Source organism: Macrobrachium nipponense, chromosome 1 (genome assembly GCF_015104395.2).
Source record: "Macrobrachium nipponense isolate FS-2020 chromosome 1, ASM1510439v2, whole genome shotgun sequence".
Lineage (NCBI taxonomy): Eukaryota > Metazoa > Arthropoda > Malacostraca > Decapoda > Palaemonidae > Macrobrachium > Macrobrachium nipponense.
Genome location: NC_087200.1, coordinates 30,829,348 through 30,849,347, shown reverse-complemented (window position 1 = coordinate 30,849,347; position 20,000 = coordinate 30,829,348). Strand labels below are relative to the sequence as shown.

At 37.2% G+C, this 20,000-nt stretch overlaps 2 protein-coding genes across 7 annotated transcripts in view; both read right to left on the bottom strand.

Annotated features, from left to right (window-relative positions):
• The window catches only part of LOC135219210 (protein Smaug homolog 2-like), a 270,478-nt gene that overhangs the window by 234,342 nt on the left and 16,136 nt on the right, over positions 1–20,000 (bottom strand). For 4 of the 6 annotated variants that reach the window (XM_064255777.1, XM_064255776.1, XM_064255774.1 and 1 more), the window contains exon 2: positions 8,970–9,197. The exons of 1 other annotated variant lie outside the window; for it this stretch is intronic. In XM_064255777.1, the coding sequence (XP_064111847.1) occupies positions 8,970–9,195 (226 nt within the window). In that variant the 5' untranslated portion in view covers positions 9,196–9,197. Of the gene's footprint in view, positions 1–8,969; positions 9,198–12,670; positions 12,806–20,000 lie in introns of those variants that run through there. One more of the 6 variants, XM_064255778.1, reaches the window with a different exon arrangement.
• LOC135219211 (uncharacterized) lies at positions 12,748–14,194 on the bottom strand. Its single transcript, XM_064255783.1, has 2 exons — positions 14,148–14,194; positions 12,748–13,087 (listed from the first exon to the last, which is right to left on the bottom strand). The coding sequence occupies exons 1-2, from the start codon at positions 14,177–14,179 to the stop codon at positions 12,748–12,750; spliced, it is 372 nt and encodes a 123-aa protein (XP_064111853.1). The 5' UTR covers positions 14,180–14,194.

The following is a 20,000-nucleotide window of genomic DNA, read 5'->3' as shown; positions in this document are numbered from 1 at the left end:
AGACTGAGAGTTTCCAGCCCTTGGCTTATCAACAGCCAATCAAGAGCGTCGTCAGGGACTGGCCTAGGCATCAGATGCACGGGTGATGTGAATCTACGATAGTGGAGGTTAGTCGCAGATAGAGGACTTGAAAGGAATTGGAGTGATGACAGTCTGGTGATTTTATGGTAATTGGTCGTGGTAAAAATCAGGAAGATGCAGTTGCAGACAATGGTCGTAATCTTCACGCATTTCTAAAGCGTTGCAAGGAGCGTGATTTTAATTTTTGTGAATAATTCAAGTTGAGGCAGATAGAATTGTCATTTTGTGGTCTTAGAGTCACTGCCGATAGACTAAAGCCAGAGACTCTTAAAAGTTAAAGCAATAACAGAAATGGCTGCACCCATCGATTTTTTTTTCTGGAATGGTGCAATATTGGCCACAATTTTTGCCAGGATTAAGAGATCTTACAAAACCACTACGGGATCTTGCTCAGAAGAACGTAATTTTTACTTGGCAGAAATATCCACGAGGGATTTAAAAGAAAAAAAAACAAAGATACGAACAGATATTTAAATGATCAAGAAGAATTTTAAAGATCACTTGCCAGTTACACCGAGATACGGAAACCCACCTTCGGTAGCTAAGAATATGGTTAGGTTACCCAATACTTCATATATTTATGTACACAGATTTATTTTTGTTAGACTTGATCAGCAAATGAAAGAAGGAGTCTTATGTTTCCTATTCATAATTGATGTGTTATGTTTTATGATGTAGTTATCTGCTTCGGTACTTATAACTTTTCTAAGGACAGGGAGATGTAACGGGTGTTAAGGTGAATGACATTTCTATTATTTATGTTGAAAATTTTCACCGTCATAATGGGCGTTTTGGTTGTTATATACAAACGTCAGGAATCAAGGTTTGTCTCAAATTCATGGCACAGTTTTTATATAGATCTAGATAAAGAAAAGACGTCTCCATTGATGTGTCTAGCTATATTTCAGTAAATATACGTTCTTTTACTGAAGAAACGTCACAGTTAATGCTTTCAAAAAGCGATAAACACCCCGCCCCCCAAAAAATAAAGGGTGGGAAGGAGGCAACCTCTGGCGTGGCGGGAAAAAACCGAAAGTTAATGCCTCTAACCACCCAAAATAAATAAATCCCCAAAAATAAAAAATAAAAAATAAGAGAAAAAAGGTGGGTCAAAACAAACCTCACAAAATAAAAATGTAAAAATATTACTAAGATAGCAACATCTAAGGTGAATAAAAAAAACTTTTAAGTAATGCCAAAAAAAAAAAAAAAAAAAAAAAAAGTTGGGGAGGCTGCAACCTTAACTCCGACAACCCAAAAGAAAAATCCCCTTAAAAATGATAATAAAAATAACAGGGAAAAAACCCGTAAGTTAATGCTCCAACCACCCAAAAAAAATGAATAAATAAATAAATAAATAAATAAATAAAGCCGCGCAAAAAAAATTAAGAAGGCCAGCAACACTGGTGTGGGGTATAAAAAAAAAAAAAAAACCTAAGTTAATGCTTCCAACCACCCAAAAATAAAGCCTTCCCCCCAACGCCCCGTCTTCCCCCTCCCTCCCACCCACAAAAAAATGAGGAGGAGGCAAACTCACCGGTGCCGTAAAAAACCGGTAAGGTTATGCCTCTAACAACCCAATAAAATAGTCCACAAAAGAAAAAAAAATATTAATAAAAGGTGGGGAAGCGGCAACCTCTTGAGTGGCGTAAAAAAACTTAAGTTAATGTTTCCAACCCCACAAAAAAAAAAAAAAAAAAAAAAGTGGGAAAGCTGTCAAGCTTTTGTATGGCGTAAAAACTATTGGTTAATGCCTCCAAACCCATAAAAAAAAAAAAAAAAAAACGTGGGACGGTGGCAACCTATGGAATGGAGCAGAAAAAAAACGTAATGCCTCAAACCCATAAAAAAATAAAATAAAATAAATAAATAAACAAGGTAAAAATGCATCCATCTATCGCGTCGCGTAAAAACCCGTTTGTGCCTCCAACCCCACACCACACACACACACACACACACACACACACACACAAATAAATAAATAAATAAAGGAAAGTGGAAAAACAGTAAGGTTTGACGAGCTGCAAAAACTGTAAGTCAATGTCTTATATCCATCCAAAAATTAAGCCCAGCAAAAGATAATAAATAAAAAAAAAGGTTGGAAAAGAGAGAGAGAGAGAGAGAGAGAGAGAGAGAGAGAGAGAGAGAGAGAGAGAGAGAGAACACTCATCCGGCAGAGAGAACCCCTAATTATTATTATCACACATATAATTATTATCGCTTACTCTAGGAGTAAGCCTACAATTACTTTGTGGCAGTTGTTGTTGTTCTTGTTGGGGGGTTAGGAAAGGTCTATAGTAGAGGTTAAAAAGATCTAAAAAAAAAAAAAGGAGTTTCGCGTTAAATTAAAGATACAGAATTTTAGGATAGGATACTTATAATTTACTTACTTAAATGAAAATGTACAAAATAAATAATGTCCTTGTTAAACAGTAAAAAAACAAATATTTATTTTTCGTAGGTGAAACAAGGCTCTCTTTGACCGTAGATTTAAACACGTTTAATATAATGTTTATAACTTATGCGTGAGGGGAAAATCTTGCACGCGTGTCGAGTAAGCAGGAGGTCGGAACACCCTTATCATTATTATGCCTACTGTTATTCTCACAGAAAGGTACATTTCATTCTGCTTTGTAACACAAAAATTAATAAAAAACAGAAAAAGCAGTTGCAGTAGTAAATCATAGGTTTAGTGATATCTAAAAGAATTAATAAGAATATTGATATTTCAACGGATTCGTGATTGGAAGAGACCGTTTCCCCCAACTGCTCTCCTGTTAGCGCCCCCCCCCCCCCCCCCCCACCACTTTCCTTGGAACTGTCGCAATGCCCGAAGCGAAGGTCTTCCACGTAGTAGAACGGGCATACCAGGAAATCAGATGCTCATTTGCCCATCTTCGGTCGAATTATAACCTGGCCCAGGGGGCCCCACCTGTACTACTACAGCTCTACAGCTTGCGCTCTCTCTCTCTCTCTCTCTCTCTCTCTCTCTCTCTCTCTCTCATATATATATATATATATGTAGCTATATATTATATATATATATATATATATATATGATAAATATAAATATATATTATATATATTATATATATATCTATATATATATATAATATATTATATAGAAGAGGTGAAGGTGCATTCCTATGTGATTCTATCAACATTGTAGAAAAGATAAAGGTATACCTATACATATAATGTTTCTAAATGCTTGAGAGAGAGAGAGAGAGAGCAGAGAGAGAGAGACGGAGAGGAGAGAGAGAGCAGAGAGAGGAGAGGTGTTATGTATGTGTTATAGTGTATATATATATATATATATTATATATAATATATATATATATATATATATAACCCACCACCTTTCTTGCTCTCTGTTGATATAACAAGATGCGGAATACACATATACATTCTCTCCTCTCTCTTCTTCCTCTCTCTCTCTCTATCTCTCTCTCTCTCTCTCTCTATCTCAAGCACTCAGAAACTTTCTATGTAGGTAAACCTTTCTCTTGCTACAAGGTTGAAAAATTACATAGGAATGCACCTTCACCTCCGATCGCCAAGATGACGATGAACAATTATACCCTATGAACAATAAAGAACAGTATTTAGTAATCAAATTTCCTCGACTATATACTTAAAAAAAAATTGTCTTTAGCCAGTAAATGTTCGTGCTCTGGTTATATTTACAAAAATTTACTTATAATGAATGTGTTTATTATACATGGACCTAAGATTTCCTCGTTCAATTAAGCAACGGGTATTAGACACGTTAAATGATAATTGTCCAGACACGTTACATTATAATTGTCCAATCATGATTGAAATAAGTCCACATTGCAAAAGAGGGTAATTTTATTCTTGTACAAACTGCTTACAAAAGCGCTGTATTTCTTGTACGCCCACGCGCACAGACACACACACACACACACACACTCATAAGCAAAATAAACTCATTAGAAATTGCAATGTTGCAATTACGAATGGACAAAATATTTGTTACGCGGTTTACTACTCGTTACTAAATCATAACTTTTACGGACATTTACACGCACAAGTCGGGGAAATTCAATTACTATTCGTGACTGTACTTAATCGTTAACTGGGTATTATTGTCAATCGTCATCTGGGGACTGATCCTCACGACTATTCCTGGTGAGGTGACATAGAGAGATCGTACGAGGACAACTGTATGCAAAAGAACCTCTAAAATTGAAGGCTGGATTTTATTATTATTATTAGTAATTATGGTACCAAGTCCCCTAAAAAAAAATTTTAATTAAAAAGAAAAGACTGAAAAAAAGTAGTCATGAGCAGTGCTTGTATTGGTTACCTTTCAATCCTTCTAACGAAGTCCCGTGGCCAAAAGCAAACATCTCAGATTAGAGAAAGAGCACAACAGATCACCTTACTCCCTTCAAGGAGAGGGAGAGCTGAAGTACTTGTTTATAATGGGATAGAAAAATAGGGGATAGGAGGCGCACGAAGGAGACTCATCTCTCATTTTGAAGGCTATTTATTTACAACGGAGTCGGCTTTTTTTATTATAAAATCTCTCTCTTCTCTCTCTCTCTCTCTCTCTCTCTCTCTCTCTCTCTCTCTCTCTCTCTCTCCTGGAACATTCTATTCCCCATGTTAGTGAAATGCACTTCCCTCGAGCACTATACAAACTTAAGAGAATAAATTGCACTCTCTCTCTTCTCTCTCTCTCTCTCTCTCTCTCTCTCTCTCTCTCTCTGCGAAAACCAATGGATGAACGACCAGCACTAAGGAAAAGACAGACAAAGGAAGAGAATTCCAAATCTTGTAGGGGAGGGAAAGAAACATTTATTGTCCAGGTATCTCTTAAAGCCGGCCACTCACGTCAGGTGGGATTTGTAATACCCGATCGAAATGGGCGGGGTTTAAGCAAGTTGGAATGTGAGTGGAGTGTTTTTTAGTCAAGGCAGATCTGATCAAGCCCGGAAGCCAAGCGGGATCGACAAACCTAACAGTTGAGGTTTGAAAGAGCAACTCACGGTCAGACACGACAGTCAAATGGGGGTTTTTCAGATTAAATCGTTCAAAACTGATAGTTTGACCGTGAATGGTGTCTTCGACAAGGCTTGATGAACTATAGCGCGTTTGCTTTTTTAAGATACCTGCGGTGTGGCTTGTACAGATATCATACTTTGCCAATTTCCATTTTATGGTAATCATTAGCTTCATGGAGTCTATTGAAATAGTTTTCATTTCTTGAAACGTGGTTCTTTTTTGCATCAGATATTTTGAATATATCTTATTTCGTATATTCTTCGTTAAAACCTGTTTCAGTAATGATAATGAAGATATGGTATATTTTTTCCCCGGCGATGCCAGATCTGAGTTTAAGGGACCTATGATTTTTAAGAGGATTTAAAAGGTCATGTTTCGAAGGCTATCCAGAGAACATTTGAAGCAACAAAAGTGTCAGAAATTACTATTCGTAGACTTAACAAGGAAGCAAGAGAGTCGGGAAATTTAGCGGAATCGCTAGTGTTCCAAAAAAGAAAAGGGAAAGAGAATCCTGTGACTGACTTGGACGATTTTGATGAAAATGTTATGCAAAGAAGGAATGAGCGGTTGTCTTTTCTAAGGGCATAATAGATCGATTGACTCATGAATTTATGTCTCAAGTCCAAACACCGGAGCCAACAGGCCATTCAGCGGATCTATAATTATAGAAAGAGAAAGAAGGAATAGCTAAATATAATTGGGAATGAAAAAAAAAAAAAGTTAACAGGGAACAAGCAAACACTTTTCCTCGCTCCCAATGTCTAAAGCGAATCCTCCTAAGAAGGATTATGTCTGCGGAAGTATTTAATGGGACTTATATACCCGTAGATATGACAACTCTGCTTTCTCTACCTGGCCCCACCAGAACGATCTTAGAAAAGTAAACGCACTATAGGAGGTTCATTTACCAAGAAACGGCACAGAAGAGGATATCGTTCAACATGTCAGACTTTCGATAGATAAGGAGTTCTGAACGGGGTTCTTCGAGATTTATAAATCTTAGCAATGTCTGTGGAATATAAGAAGTAAAGAATATTCTAAAAAAACACAAAAGAAATGCAGGCTATCAGTCGCTAATTGAGAAACTAAAGAAAAAGTGCCCTGATGTAACCGAAGAGGTAGTGAATAAGAAGATAAATAATATATATATATATATATAGATATATATAATATATATATATAATATATATATATATATATATATATAAGACCTTCATATCGATAAGAATTAAGGAAAGTAGAGGCATCAAAGAATAAGGACGTTTTGTCCCTTAGACATGATATATATTATATATATATATATATATATATATATATATATATATATATATATATATATATATATAATCTTCACATATTAACTAAATTTTGTAAAATTATCTAATACCAATTTATCGCATGTGTAAAAAAAATAAAATTACATAAATGTTTCATTTACCCCTGTGATGTTGGAGACTGAAGGACGTAGCGTTTCTAGATCCTGGATAACGACAAGGTTTCAAAGTGCCAAATTAAGTATATATGTATATGTTTAATAGTAATGTATATTTTACAATACCTCAAGTAAACTCTCAAAACAAGACAAAAAAATTGGTGCATTGCTCAGGACTTTTAGTCAGTTATATTCCAAGGTATAAGAAAAAAAGAAAAAATAAGAAAAGAAACTGTGGATATTTCTTAACGAAATAAGAATATATGCTAAATGGTTAACACGTGATATATGGTTTAAAGAACTGGAGACAATGCAACAATAAAATCATAATGAGAGGTAGCGAAACCTCCTACCCATATCATTTTCTTGTAGGTAGTGCTGATTACGAAATACTGTAGCGTAATGGCTGGTTAGACAAAGATTTATTACCTTTTCTCTTTTATAATTTTCTACTCTAATTTGATACACTACAAACTATTTGGCATATTTGCAGAAGAGTCACAATTACTTTGACTTTTTAAAAGCAAGTTTATTTTTAATCAAAGATACAAATATGTACATGAGTTTTATTTATATTTGATATTATGTACGCCTTGCAGAGTGTTGTCCAAATAGCTTAACATGTCTCTGGCACTTGGCCTTTCTTAGGACGTTGTTGATTTCGTTATGCACGCGTCCTTTTGCGCGACCGTTATAATCTTTATAGAAAATTCAATGTTAACTCGTCTATCCGTACGTAATCGTAACAATCCCTGGGAGCTACCTGTATTTCCTTTAAAAGCAATAAATGTGAGTTTTTCTCTCTTCAACAACCAGCCATTGACCCTATAGTCTTTGTCGTGGTATTTTATTTCATTGTTACATTGGCTGTAACGGCATAGTCTGAGCATATATGGTTCATTATCAGATATTCCCTCCGACACGTCCGAACAGCGTGGCTCCCAATTTAAGACCGACTACTTTGTTCAGACCGGGCAGTAACGTGAGTTTCCAGTCATTTTTTTTTTTTTTTTTTTTTTTTTTTTGGAGTCTCCTCCCACTCAGTTCTCATCGTGCAACCAGATCGACTGTGAGAGTGGCCCGCCTAAGTGTTACAAATAATTGACACAGGAAATATGGGAAGTAGTAAACTGACGGTCTTTACGAGGCTTCTCGATATCAGATAACACCAAACCTGGCACTCACTGTCATGCAAAATATGAGAAGCCAGTGTTTGGTATTTGAAAGTGTTTCTTCAATATAGTTTCGCTCATACTCTGGAAAAAATATAAATACTTAATTCAGTATTTATCTTTTTAAATACTAACCCCTCCAGGATTTCTAGTAAAAGCTATATTACAAATACTTAATTCACCATTTATTTTCTAAATACCTAAATATCCATTATATAGCTTTTACTTCCTTGCCAGCTGTATCATGGAGAAGTTAGGTTCTTTAATAAAAAAAAAAAAAATTTAAATCTCACATAATACCGTGTTAGGTACCTGATACTTCTTTTCATTTCCAGTGACTAAAATAGCGTTCAAAAGATTTCATTAATACAGATACCCTACATAAATGTGTGCATATATCCCCTTAAGGCATCGACAGTAAGCTCTTGAGAGCAAAGGTAACGATAGTTAAAAGAGAGAGAGAGAGAGAGAGAGAGAGAGAGAGAGAGAGAGAGAGAGAGAGAGAGAGAGAGAGAGAGACTTCCTGACAAATACGAAGCAAATGGGACTAGAAACTAAGTTACAATTAAGAGCAGAGGTAACGATAGTTTGGAGAGAGAGAGAGAGAGAGAGAGAGAGAGAGAGAGAGAGAGAGAGAGAGAGAGAGAGAGAATTCCTTGACAAATTACCGAGCAGGGACCTAGAGAAACTAAGTTACCAATCAAGAGCAGAGGTAACGATAAAGTGGAAAAAAAGAGAGAGAGAGAGAGAGAGAGAGAGAGAGGAAGAGGAGAGAGAGAGAGAGACATGACTTCCTGACAAATACGAAGCAAATGGGATTAGAAATTAAGTTACGAAGTTCACAATCAATGTTATCCAGCAGAGGAAGGGGGATCTAACTTCTCTGCCAAAGGAAAATAATTCGATTCGCCCAATAATCGAGGGTTCTTTCCCGAACGAGGAATGCTTCTTCGACAGGAGTCGTTCCACCAACAGACAACAGACAGATTTTCAGAGAGAGAGAGAGAGAGAGAGAGAGAGAGAGAGAGAGAGAGAGAGAGAGAGTTCCCACCTGCTTCTCTACCAACAATGCAACATGCATAAATCAAAGCGCAGTAAAATAAGCCTCTCCCATCCCCCATCCTGCCCCATCTCCATCTTCCCCCATCTTGCCCTACCTCATACTTCCCCCATCCCCCATCTGCCCCCCCCCCCCTCCTTCCACTTAAAGACCAAACTGCATCATTACCATCATCAAGAATACCGGCACTCACCTGGATCATTCGCCGTGGCCTCCATGGCGCTGAGGTCAGCGGCGTCGGGCGCGGTGGCATGATGGGCGTTGAGGACGTTGAGCAGGAACTTGGCGGGCACGGCGCCCAGGCGCCTCACCAGGGAGTACACCACCACCACCTGCTCCGCTTCGCTCCACGTCTCCCACAGGTAGCCCAGGCCCACCACCTGCTCGCGGAAACCAGCGCTCCCAACGCCGCGCCCCATTCCTGTGCGGGGGAGGGGGAGGAGACACGGAGATGTTATTCGATCAATACGGTGGCTTCGTTCATCTTTAAATACAGAGCTCAGCTACGAATGGAAGTTCAATATAATACCAAATCAAGCTTATTATATACAAAAATACAGAAATAGCTAAAAAGGTACAGACAATTTATCATAATAGAACAATCGGAAAAGGAAACTGTGGGGTGACAGGCAGATATTATCCGATCAATATGTCGCCTCATTCAAGGTGTCATTATCATACTTAGTCATTTCAAGATGCGAGTTCAACAACAAATGAAAATTCAGCAGAATACAAAAATAAACATATGATAAATATATAGAAAAGTAAATAAAACAGCAGATTATTTATCATAAAAATGGACCCATTGGAACAGGAAAGTGTGGGGGTGAAGGGAGAGATTATCCGATCAATATGCGACTCCATTCAAGAGGTCAATACTGAACATGGAGTTCAGCAGGGAATGAAAATTCAGGAATAAAAAAAAATCAACATATGATAAATATATAGATAAATATATATACATAAAATATAAATAAAATAATGCACAGACAATTCATGATACAAGTGGACCGATCGGAAAAGGAAATCTAAGGGATAACAAAACGTTAAAAAAAAGAAAGAAGGACGAGGAAATGAAAGATGATGAGAGAGATGTGAAAGGAAACACAGACAAAGTTAACAACAAAAGGAAGAGGGTGTGATAGGCAGGAAAGGTGTGGCAGAACCGATAAGAGGAAACGCGTACAAATGGAGAGACATGGGAGAGGCATAAGAAGAAAAACAGGAAAAGTGACGTCGGTTATGCATATGAAAGAGAGGAAGCAAGAAGGAAAACAAGAAATTGGTACTACCAAAAATACACAACAAAGGAAAACAACACAAAAGAGAGAAAAAAAGAAATGGTACGTAGTGGCAGAAAGCGAAATATCCGGTAGAATAGTAGCGAGTCATCGGAGTATTTCATATCAAAGCACAAGGTACAATCAATCCAAGGCGTGATCCGACCTCCAGCTTACTCTGGGGGGCGTGCTAAAATTTTCAGTCAAACAGAGCTTTCTTTCACCAACGAAAATTGAAATAAATGCACTATATTTTATTAGAGATAATTTTTCTGTACTATTTACCGTGGACATTATTTATTATTTACATTTTCAATCTCATGAATAGATCATAAATTCTTGAATCTTTATCTTCACGTGAAACACCTTTTTAGTCTTTTCCATAGACCTTTCCGACAACACCCCCCCCCCCCACCACAACAAGAACAACAATTCAAAAAAACAACAACACAGTAGTATGTAGGCTTATTCCCCGAGTAAACGAAAAAGAAAGTATAATAATAGGCGTGAGAAGACGGAGAAATACTAATGAGAGGATGTCAAATACCCAAGAGAAGAGGCTTGATACATTAAGGGGGGATACAAAAATTACGAAATGTGAAAGGGAAAATAAAGCGAAAAAGCTATATAAATAAGACACAAATATAAACATTATTCATTGTAATTTTCCCGATTAATGGCAAACTCTTAAAATAAGAGACCCTCGTCCAATATGTCAAGATTTTACCAAATTATTCCTCCTCCTCCTCCTCCTCCCCACCAAAAAAATAAATAAATAAATAAAAAATAAAAATACATAACAGTCACATTAACTTGACGTTCTTCATCAGCCCTTTTACAACTTCTTTGCACTAGATCCTCAAAATGTTGAAAATGCCCCTTATCATTTCACTTTCCAAAATTCGAGTCTAAAGTAAAAAGAGCGGTTTTGAAAACATGAGTTGTGGAATAAACTAAAACGATTCCATACCACTTGAAAATTGAATTGATAATGAAGTAAAGTAGAGACATAACAGTTATAATGAGTTTTGGAGTGGGCACTCCCATTCGCTTACCCGTTTGCATATGTATATGCATATGAATGCAGTGCGCACAGGTATACCACTTAAATACACTTTTAAGTACAGAATATAACTTTGTACATTATTTTCAGCAAAGATCTCTTAAGGTAACTAAAGTACTATGTATAATTATTATTATTATTATTATTATTATTATTATTATTATTATTATTATTATTATTATTATTATATTCACTAGATGAAACCTACTCATATGGAACAAGCCCAACAAAGGGACCACTGACTTGAAATTCAAGCTTCCAAAGAATATTATGGTGTTCATTAGGAAGAAGTAAGACGAGCTAAAGGGAAATGCAAAAAGAGGAGCTGCCACTTATTAAAGAAGACAAAGATGATGCAAAAGAAAATTAATAAACAGTTAAAAATTGATTAAAATTCAAGGAGAATATGTCAGTTAAAAAATACATTTACAACCAATATCCTTGAAGATTTTTGGGTGAAATCAGATTTCAAGTAGGAAGATCATTTCCCCACCAAACTGTCCACCACTAAATTGTGCACAACTGCAATCTACTCCGTAGTCACTTGTCAAATGCTGTGCATTTCAACTATACATTGCTATGCAATTCATTGTATGTAGTAATCTGTTGATTCAGCTGCTATATATCTTTGCTAGGCAATTCTTTGTGTTGCTATTTATTGTGTCAGCTGCTATCTTTATCAGTTACTATTTCCACTGACATTGTTATCTTTTTATTGTCACTAGTTGCTACACTGAGAGCATCAAAAGTAACAAACTTCGTCCCAGCATGCACAACAGAAATAGCAGCACCTACGGTAATAAGCTTCTGGAATGTACCATAACAAAACTCCGTAATTTTTCCATACTCCATACGTGAGATGATAAATACACGTGGTAATCTTTTCACAAAACTAGAGTTCTACAAAGAGAGCAAAAAGTATATACCATCACCATCACACTTTCTATCGCGAACATAAACGTTTTACTTTCAGCTTTTTGGCCCAAAATTTGGCTGGATTAACTTGTTAAGGGGCGGTTTTAGCTTTTTTTTCTGCAATGTTTACGTTACGTTCTAGATGTGTGTGCATGAGTATTTTTTTTTTTTTTTTTACTTTCCACAATGTTTGCGTTACGTTCTAAATGTGTATTTTTATTTTTTTTACTTTCTGCAATGTTTGCTTTACGTTCTAAATGTGTATTTTTATTTTTTTTACTTTCTGCAATGTTTGCGTTACGTTTCTAAATGTGTATTTTTTTTTTACTTGCTGTAATGTTTGCGTTACATTCTAAATGTGTATTTTTTTTTTTTTTTTTTTACTTTCTGCAATGTTTGCGTTACGTTCTAAATGTGTATTTTTTTTTTTTTTTTTTTTTTTTACTTAAGTATGCGTTTTCCCTACTTTGATCAACACGTCCATTTTCTCTGGCATCTTTTGCTCTCCTAAGTTTCATTCTGGGAGTCAATACAACCCAGCCAACCCACCCCCGAACCACCCCCCCCCCCCCCCCCGAACCCCCCCCCCCCTCCCAACAATTCTCCCCAACCATTCATTTGTCACCATTCATTTACCTGAAGTGTTGAAGACATTTGGCAAAACAGTCTGAGTGGGAGTGGGTGGCCCGTGGTGGTACTGCCGCAGCTACCCACTACCCCACCCGGCCCCCCACCACCACCACCACCACAACACCACCAACAACGCCAACCCCACCATTGTTGGCACTGTTGTGGTAACCGCGAGAAGAACCCTCCTGGTGGTTGTTATTGTTGATATGAGGAGGAGTCCGACAAGGGGGTCCACAAGGGGGTCCGTTTGCACCAAATGCCGGGTTCGGGACGGCGCTGGGCGAGGGCGGAGGGTGCACGGTTCTCATGAAGTCCACAGCCTCCGCCCACCCCGGCATCGTGGGCCTGTGGACGGTCCGCACGGGCGAGGGCGGCGGATTTTGAAAAAGGGACGCCACTTTGGATGATCTGATTGGATCTCCCCTGATATGATAAATGTCAAAAAGCTGCTCTTGACAATTGATTTGTATTTGATTTTGATTTTCTCCGATCGCCGGAATATAAATTTCAGTTTCAAACGGAAGATAAAAGTTTCCGATTTCTGGCTTGACTAGTTAACCTAATCCAAATAAGAATGCATTCTCAAAATAACATTTCTTTAAAATTATAATAATCAATCCTTGGTCACAACATTTCAAGGTGAACTTTGACCCTTATCGAAAAATATGCCAGACGCAATCCCAGCCCCTCCCCCCCCCTCAACTGACACACGAAGGCCTATACGACTTAATCCTGTTATTTGCAGGATGAATAGAAAATTTTTTCTAATCCTGGTTATACGGATCTCCAATTCAGGATACAATCACGGGAGAGTCCCAAGCGAGAGCAAGACTTTCTCCTCCTCCTCCTTTCTATTTTTCTTGGAGTCTCGAGAGTCTGCAATCACATTTGAGCCTCGACGTCAAGGAGGCATTTATCCAATCAAGGCAGCGAAAAGCATATCTCGCAAGCACGCTGAAAGCATGGCACGGCGCGCGTGCCTAGCAACGCCGCTCGAGACATTCAAAGGAGGATGTAAACCAGGAATACGTAGTTTCTAAAGACGGAACATGCTTCAACATTTTATATTTTCCTAAATGAATTGATAATTCTATATTTTTTTTCCAGAGGCAGAACAATTCACCATTGGCAATAACGCATAACGCGTTACTTTCCGTTGTCACAAGCAGGATGGTCACAGGCACTGTCACGCCATCGAGGGCGTGTCACCACACGAGTCTATACATTCACCAAAAAATGAAAAAATAAATAAATAAAAAACACAAAATCTTCTGGCGAAAAAATAATTCTGTTTAAAAATATTCACAAGTTCCCGTCAAAGCTATATATAACACGATGCAGATTCTTTCGAAAACGAAAAAATTAAGAAAATGAGTGATCACTTGACTGAACGAACTATTAAAATTCAAGATTCCTCTGTATCTCAAACTACTCCAGATTCTTCCGTCTCTCTCTCTCTCTCTCTCTCTCTGCCTCGACTCACGAGGGAACGCGAGTGCAGACGACGCTGAACATCACGACAGCAAGAGCCTAACTAAGTGATTCACACGAACAATAGTTTAGTGCCACTCCACGAAGGCAGCTGAAGGGAGTGGAGATGAGAAGGGGGGGGGGGTAGGAGAGGGCAGATGCCAGGGGCTGAGGAGGAGGAGGAGGAGGAGGAAGAGGAGTAGGAGGATGAAAGGGTAAGAAAAGGGGATGAGAAGAGAAGATGTAAATGACGATATGGCAAGTACCAACATGAAGATCCCAACCTTAGTCAATATACCGTATATAAAAAAAAATAAGGAAAAGGTAACAAAGACAAGAGAGAGAGAGAGAGAGAGAGAGAGAGAGAGAGAGAGAGAGAGAGAGAGATTTAAGCACTAATTATGACCAGGATCATTGCAGGGGAGGGTCACACGACACCCCCAGTTAAGGCATCCTTCCTACCACCAGCTGAGAGAGAGAGAGAGAGAGAGAGAGAGAGAGGGGCACACACCGCACGCCCCACCTAAGGACCTAAACAAAATGCTAAAGCAACTGTTTATCTCTCTCTCTCTCTCTCTCTCTCTCTCTCAAGCCGCAGTAAAAGCCAGATTATTAATGTTTACCGACAAAGGGTGTATTAGCACCCTGCCAAAAAGATAATAAGTTGTTTTATGTCGATTGCCCTGACTCACAGATATTGTTCAGAGTGGAATTTGTCTGATAAACATTTTTGCTTCACATAATCGTCAAGATATGGCACCATTTCTCAAAATATACAGAAAGTCTGATCATCAACTCATCATCGAACAGATAAAGAAAATAAAATATATACAATATAACCCTCGCACGGGTTTAGTGACAACAAACAGATATAACTCTCCAATAAGGATATTATAAAGTGACAGAATAAAAAGGAATAGATATAGAAAAAAACTTTCTCAAAAAACACAGAAAGTTATTAACTTAGCATCGAACACTGAGAAAATAAAATATGTGCAAGACAAAGAAAATAAAATATATGCAATCTCATTCTCGTCCGTGTTTAGTACTACAGCAATACAGAAAACTTTTAGAACATTGGTCATGAGATTTGACAAAAGATAAAACCAATCCTCCTTTTAACGATCAGAACAATTAATCGGGTTAACAGACACTATAAATGGACAAGGAAGTGCTTCTCTTAATACATCAACGCTGTTCATGCCTTGCGAGACAGTACGCCGGATTTCACTCTCCACAAAGGACAAGAGCAGACTTACGAGTTCCCTCAAAAAACTTTTTATTACGAAAGAAATGACTTCATTTACATTTCCATCTACCCTGAATGGAATGGAATAGAATGGAATGGAATATAAAATTTAAGCTAAAGGCCAAGCGCTGGGACCTATATAGTCATTCAAAGCTGAAACGGAAATTGAGAGTAGAAAAGTTTGTAAAGTAACAGGAGGAAAACCTCAGAGCAGTTGCGTTATGAAACAAGTGTCAAGAGAAGTTGGATAGCAAGATGGAAGAAAGGGAATATAAATGGAGGTACCATAAAAGGAATGAAAGGGGTTCCAGCTAGGGACCGAAGGAGCACCGCTCCAACGAACCTTCAGTAATGCCTACAGTGCACCACGTCAGGTGCACTGACAAGCACTACCCCCTTAAGAGGATCCATCCTGAAGCCATTCGCTCAAAATCAGAGCCTCTTCAAATCAAAGGACGGTTTCCAGAGCTAAAAAAAAGAAAAAAATTCCCTGAAATTTGACGCTCGTATAAAAAAATTCAATCGCCAATTTTGCAATGGGGCTCACTGAATATATACCAAATTGACCGCTCAGAATGACATGCCTATTGCAAACGTCTATCAATAATTAACTTCATTGTCATTAATCAGCATTTAACTTTGTTCCTATCTACTGTATGGTCTGTTATTTCACGTTCTATTGGTGACGGCTTATTTCAGTCAGCGGTCAAAATCCAAAACACTGAGGGTCCATTATGATAAAAAAAAAACACATAATCCAAGAAAACCATTATCGGAACGGTTAAAGAATTGGAGGATAGACTGCTGGTAATGGAAATAAGGTACAACAGACAAAAAAAAAAAAAAAAAAAAATTGCGCCACATTAATCCTTCACTTACTTAATTAAGGACGCATAACCATTTTCAGAAAATTTCTCATAACAATTCTTGTCATATACCTCCAAAGAAGACCCAACAGCAACGCTTCATTCCTAGACGTTTTTTTCAACTCATTTAGCCAGCAATGTCGAGGTCTCACTCTACCCAACTCCTTCCGAAACTTCAAAATCTGACTCACTTCTCACCAATATTAGCTTCCGTATTTTCATTCACGTAAACAGCCATTTCAATTACTCTCATCCTTCTTTTCATCTCTGCTAACCTTATCGTCAAACCTTCCCATCGTCTTCGTATCCTTACATATACTATCCAAGATTTGTCCATGAATGTTTCATAACTAACCACCGATTCATATTGTTATGCTTTTCTTAATCTCAAATCACAATGCTCTACACCTCATCAGTACTTCACTAATCAGTCTAATTTTCTCTGCCAAGAATCCTGCCATAAATATTTATCGGTATGCTAAGAAATGTTACGTCCATATCATTCCTCCAGTCGGCTATATTAACTGTTTCTTTAAACAAAGGCACAATCATTCCCGTCACCATTCCTTGAGAATCTTTTCCTCACTCAGACGTACCGTATACACCATGGTCAACCCATTAATCATGCTAAACATATAGTATACGTATATACATATATATATATATATATATATATATATATATAATATATATATATATATATATATATATATATATATATATATATATATATATATATATATATATATATATATATATATATATATATATATATATATATATATATATATATATATATATATAATGTTAGCTTCTAGTCCTCAGCTGCATCTCCTATAGGATGAGAATGCCGACCCAATCCCTACCTCTAACAAAGAAGAGACAAACAACAGTCGACTATCTACCAGGTAGTTAATCCCTGCTTAAGGTAACAGAAGCGTGACGGTGTTGAAGAGCTTGCTCAGCAATAAAACCCAGTGTGTGATAGAGAGAGAGAGAGAGAGAGAGAGAGAGGAGAGAGAGAGAGAGAGAGAGCTGCGGATACATTAGAACGTTACTTTCCTTTCAAAAGACCTGTTCTGTTATCACAACCTTGAAATAAAATCCATTTCCAACGCTCTTGTCTCTAAAGGACCATGTAATTTTCTCTCGAGATTCCGTTTCCCCATTTTCAAAAAGTGCATATCACAGAGTTTTAAAGGATTGCAAGTTCACAACGCTAAAGAATTCTTCAAAATCAAATTACATTTCACCGTGTTCCACTTCCTAAAAGAGAGAGAGAGAGAGAGAGAGAGAGAGAGAGAGAGAGAGAGAGAGAGAGAGAGAGAGATTAATGAAAACGATCAGAAGATAGACGAAATTAAGGGGTTAGACAGAATGTAATTTTACGGGGCATGACACAGGTGCCCCATATAAGGCCGGATGCCAACAGGGGCGACGACAGATGGTGCCAATGCCACTTAACATTCCTGCAGAAGGGGGAACTTTAAAAATCCGTCCTCAAGATAACACCTCTGTCTTTGTCTTTCTGTTCGCGGGTGCGGTTTGTTGCAAATGATACCCTAGACTTGACAGCGTTCCTGGCACCTGATAAGTGCCAAAAGGAATCAGACTCCTGCTTTGCGTATCACATACACACCAGTGTTTAATCAGCAAGGGTCTCCTGGCCATGCTCTCCTGACATAATACAGAATTATTATTATTATTTTGGTCTATCACAGTCATCCTATTCGACTGGGCGGTTTTATAGCGCGGGGTTCCAGGCTCCATCCTGCCTCTTTTAAGAGTCCATCACTTTTCTTACAATGCGAGCTCTTTCCAAGAGAGCATTCTTTTCCATGAGTCCTGGAACTACTTCAGCATAAAATTCTTCCAGGTTCCTTTTCAGGGATCTTGGGATTGTGCTTAGTGCCTCTATGATGATGGGTACAAGATCCCCTGGCATATCCCATACCCTTCTTATTCCTATTTTCAGGTCTTGATACTTATCATTTTTTTCTCTTTCTTTCACACCTACTCTGGTGTCCCATGTTATTGCGACATCAATGAGTGATACTTTCTCATTATTATTATTATTATTATTATTATTATTATTATTATTATTATTATTATTATATTATTATTATTCAGAAGACGTACCCTATTCATATGAAAGAATCACAAAGGGGCCACTGACTTGAATTTCAATCTTCCAAAGAACTTGGTGTTCCTAAGGAATTAAGAGATGGTAAAGAGAAATACAGAAATAAGAGAGCTTACTTGTAAAAACGAAAAAAATGAATAAACAGATAAAAACGTATTAAAATGCAAGAACAGTATCAGGGTAGCAATGCATTGCATATTCGCTAGCACTTTTGAAGCTTCAGTTGCAAGACACTGAGAGAAGAAGAAGAAGAAAAAAAAAAAAAGACTTCTCACAACAGAATAATAAAAAAAAAAAGTTCTCAATCCCAGACACTGTTTGGAAAACAATGATTTGCTCTGGTTAAGAGGAGCGACACCAACTTATTCAATCTATCTGACAGTTTTCTTCCCTTAGCCAACAGTCTTTTAGAGTCCTCCAACTTCCTCTATGCTCCCATATCCTTGTAGGATATGAGATCCACAGCTTTGACGGTCCTGGTTCTAGTGGAAATCAAACCACACTGCTGGGGAAATAAGAACCTTGAGTGGTCTCATTTCTTTGCCTTTCAGGTGAAATAAATGTCCAGTCTTTTCTTTGAGACTGTTTCCACCTTTCATTCAACTGGGCAACTGACTCAACTCTTTCAGACTCAAGCACAGAACTGACACTAAGATGAGAGAGAGAGAGAGAGAGAGAGAGAGAAGAGAGAGTAGAGAGAGAGAGAGAGAGAGAGAGAATTTAAATCCAAAATCCTGCTAAAGACGAAAATGTAAAATGGAATCTTCATGATGATGATAATAATAATAATAATAATAATAATAATAATAATAATAATATAAAACAGCACACATAAAATGAAAGAGAGAGAGAGAGAGAGAGAGAGAGAGAGAGAGAGTTAAATCCAAAAACCTGCTAAAGACGAAAATGTAAAATGGAATCTTAATAATAATAATAATAATAATAATAAAATAATAAAGAATAATAATAATAATAATAATATATTATTTATTAATAATAATAATATTAATAATAATAATAATAATAATAATAATAATAATAATAAACAATAAATAATAATATTAAAAACAGCAATCGATAATATGAGAGAGAGAGAGAGAGAGAGAGAGGAGAGAGATGAGAGAGAGGGATTGAGAGAGACGAGAGAGAGAGAGAGAGAGAGAGAGAGAGAGAGATTTGGAAGGGACAAAAAAGGCTAAAACAAAGATGAAAATGGTAACTTAACACTTCTGTATAACCTAACACCAATAATAATAATAATAACAATAATAATAATAATAATAATAATAATAATAATAATAATAATAATAATAACAATAATAGTCTCCTCTGAACACCTGTTTAACTTCGTAAGGGTGCGTAGCACATCCGTCTTCATAAAACAGATTTGATTAAATAAACCATGAAATGTTTCTAAGGATTAGTTAGTAAACATACCTCTGTGACTGAAGCAGTTTCAAGATTTAAAGACACCCCACAAACCGGCCCCCCCCCCCCCCCCTCTTCTCCTCTATCCTCTTTCATAAAAAAAATAGCTTGATTGTTGAGCGGTTTCTCTTAACATTTTATTTTTTGCCTTCCTAAGTGATCAGAGAAAAAAAATCATTA

Bases quoted from the DNA above. Each gene is read 5' to 3' on its own strand.
- LOC135219211 (XM_064255783.1), bottom strand. From the start codon at position 14,179: ATGTTCAGCGTCGTCTGCACTCGCGTTCCCTC. The intron at 13,088-14,147 runs GTGAGTCGAGGC...TTATCATATCAG, and splicing joins GTCTGCACTCGCGTTCCCTC to GGGAGATCCAATCAGATCAT.